This window comes from Helobdella robusta (assembly GCF_000326865.2).
Source record: "Helobdella robusta unplaced genomic scaffold HELROscaffold_60, whole genome shotgun sequence".
Lineage (NCBI taxonomy): Eukaryota > Metazoa > Annelida > Clitellata > Rhynchobdellida > Glossiphoniidae > Helobdella > Helobdella robusta.
In genome coordinates, this window is record NW_008705331.1 from 965,586 (window position 1) to 968,130 (window position 2,545).

General features: G+C 33.4%; 1 protein-coding gene across 1 annotated transcript in view; it reads right to left on the reverse strand.

Annotated features, from left to right (window-relative positions):
* The window catches only part of HELRODRAFT_180316 (hypothetical protein), a gene marked incomplete at both ends in the record, with an annotated part of 2,839 nt that extends 828 nt beyond the window's left edge, over window positions 1-2,011 (reverse strand). Inside the window, one exon of the mRNA XM_009029624.1 lies at window positions 1,991-2,011. Coding sequence (XP_009027872.1) covers window positions 1,991-2,011 — 21 coding nt within the window. The remainder of the gene's footprint in view (window positions 1-1,990) is intronic.
* Between the last annotated feature and the right edge of the window lie 534 nt (window positions 2,012-2,545).

Sequence of the window (2,545 nt, forward strand, 5' to 3'; positions counted from 1 at the left end):
TATGTTGAAGATGGACTGGAATGCGTCACGGAGGTGATCGTCAAAACTATTGAGGACCGAAACATCCAACAGAAGGGATGTTCTCAAAAATTAAACAAGACGAGGCAAAAAAGCAGCTTGTAATAGAAGGACCATTGCATCATGTTTATTGAAGATATTTAGCCTTTGGGTGATAAGTTTAAAATTTTCAAATTTTTTAGCTATGGATATGTTTGGCTTTCACCAGGAAAATTATTGAGCCTAGAAAATCGATCTCGTTTTTTTCGAGGATTTTAATTGGATATTTAATGTTAAGTGTAATAGGTTTGTTCATATACAACTCGCATTTTTCTAAATTAAGTTTTAAACCTATGTTATTTTCTGAATTTATAATAGTATTAAGGTCGTTCAAAACGGACTCGACATCACCTCCCAATGAAATGTCGTCTAGGTAGGCAACAACAAATTTGGATTTTAGTGTTTTAATTAGTGGGTCAACAGAGAGTGCAAAAAGAAGGGGACCCAGAGGATCTCCCTGCTGAACACCCTCAGCAGACAGGATCCTAGTGTCGCCGAAGAACAGGAAAGAAGGCGAGTCATAAGCCGAATAACAAAAATTGAAAATCTCCGGCAGAATGGATTTGGCGCAGTTCAACATATGGTCGCGTCTTAGAGTATTAAAAGCGTTGGAAAAATCCAATTTGAGCAAACACTGGCCATCACGCGTGCCATCCAAAAATCGTCTCACTGCATGTACTGCTCCCTCTACCCCACCACTGACGCCGACACCCACCTGTTGTGGCTGTAAAATTGGAACCACTCTGTCTTTCACGGCTAACATGGCGCATTTTGCATTTTTTCGATAGGGCCATGTAGGGGTATGTATGTATGTTTGTATGTATGTATGTATGTATGTATGTATTTATGTATGTATGTATGTATGTATGTATGTATGTATGTTTGTATGTATGTATGTATGTATGTATGTATGTATGTATGTATGTATGTATGTATGTATGTATGTATGTATGTATGGGAAATAACGCATGCCTAAGTCAACCATTGCCAAACAATTTGTAAGGAAAATCCGAATGATAACGTCTTTGTAGTCAGCTTCTTCGTTTACTTGTAAAATAAAATAAAATTCATAATATCATTTAAAACTATTCGACCAGATAATTAAACTATTTCAAATTTAATTCTAATTGTTAAATGGTGTTCGTTTCATTATAATTAATTTATAACTTTTAATTGGTTGAACTTTTTAAGATTGTTATTCCGCCAGAGGCTTACATTTTTCGCAGTTTAAATGACTGAAAAAAGTAAGTTGATGTTTTCTGCCGATTATTAACTCTATTTTTTCCTAAAATTATCTTTATTTGTTTTATTATTAATTTTATTTCGTCTAGCTTTTGTTAGATGATTATCATGATTTCATATATTTTCGTTGATATTTTCAGTTTGGCCAAAAAAACTGAATGAATGAATTAATTGAATGACGAATTTCATAATTCCTCGAATGAATTATGGAAGTTCGTTTAAAATGACAGGATGAGTAATTAAAACTTTCTGTAAACATTTTTGATTATTAATTTTAATTTTTCAATTCACATTTTTAGTTTACATTTGTGATTCGGAGTGGATATTGTTTTTTTTTTTTTTTTTTTTGGTAACGCCATCACCATAATTGTTATTATCATCGTCGTCGTCGTCATCATCATCATTATTATCACTATTTCTTTCTTTGTTATCATAACAATTAGCATCACTTACATCATAGTAATGATTATCATCATCTACATCAGCAGCTGCAGCAGCAGTAGTAGCGTCGTCAACATTATCAAATCAATTGTCATCACCATCATCACCATCGTCGTCATCCTGAAATCCTCATCCGAGATATTGTTCCGGCAACTGAACTCTGTTCAACACTTCCATAGAATTGGGGATCATCATCGTCATCACCAATGTCATCATCATCGTTGTTGTCATCATCATCGCCATCATCCACATTATCGGTATTCATGGCCATGACAATTTTCGCCACATCACATGCATGTTTTATGACGTTTTACGCTTGAGTGAACAACAGGAAGATAAGTGCAAACATGCACATGCACACACACACACAAACAAACAAACAAACATACATACATACATACATACATACATGCACACATACATACAAACGTATAAATATATACAACTAAAACCATACAAATATATGTATGTATTTATATAGCATTAATGCAGTCATGCATATTTGTAAGTATGTATGAATGGATGTATGTTCATACATGTGTATGTATGTCTGTATGTATTTATGCATGTATGTATGCATGTATGTATGTATGTATGTATGTATGTATGTATGTATGTATGTATGTATGTATGTATGTATGTATGTATGTATGTATGTGTGTGTATGTATGTTTGTATGTGCTTGTATATACGTATATATGTGTGTTTTAGTCTATTGGTGTGGAATTGTAACAGGCAATCAACGTATGTTTGATTCAATTTGTTTCCCAAAGAAAATAACGACTACGTGTATGAATGTTTGCAT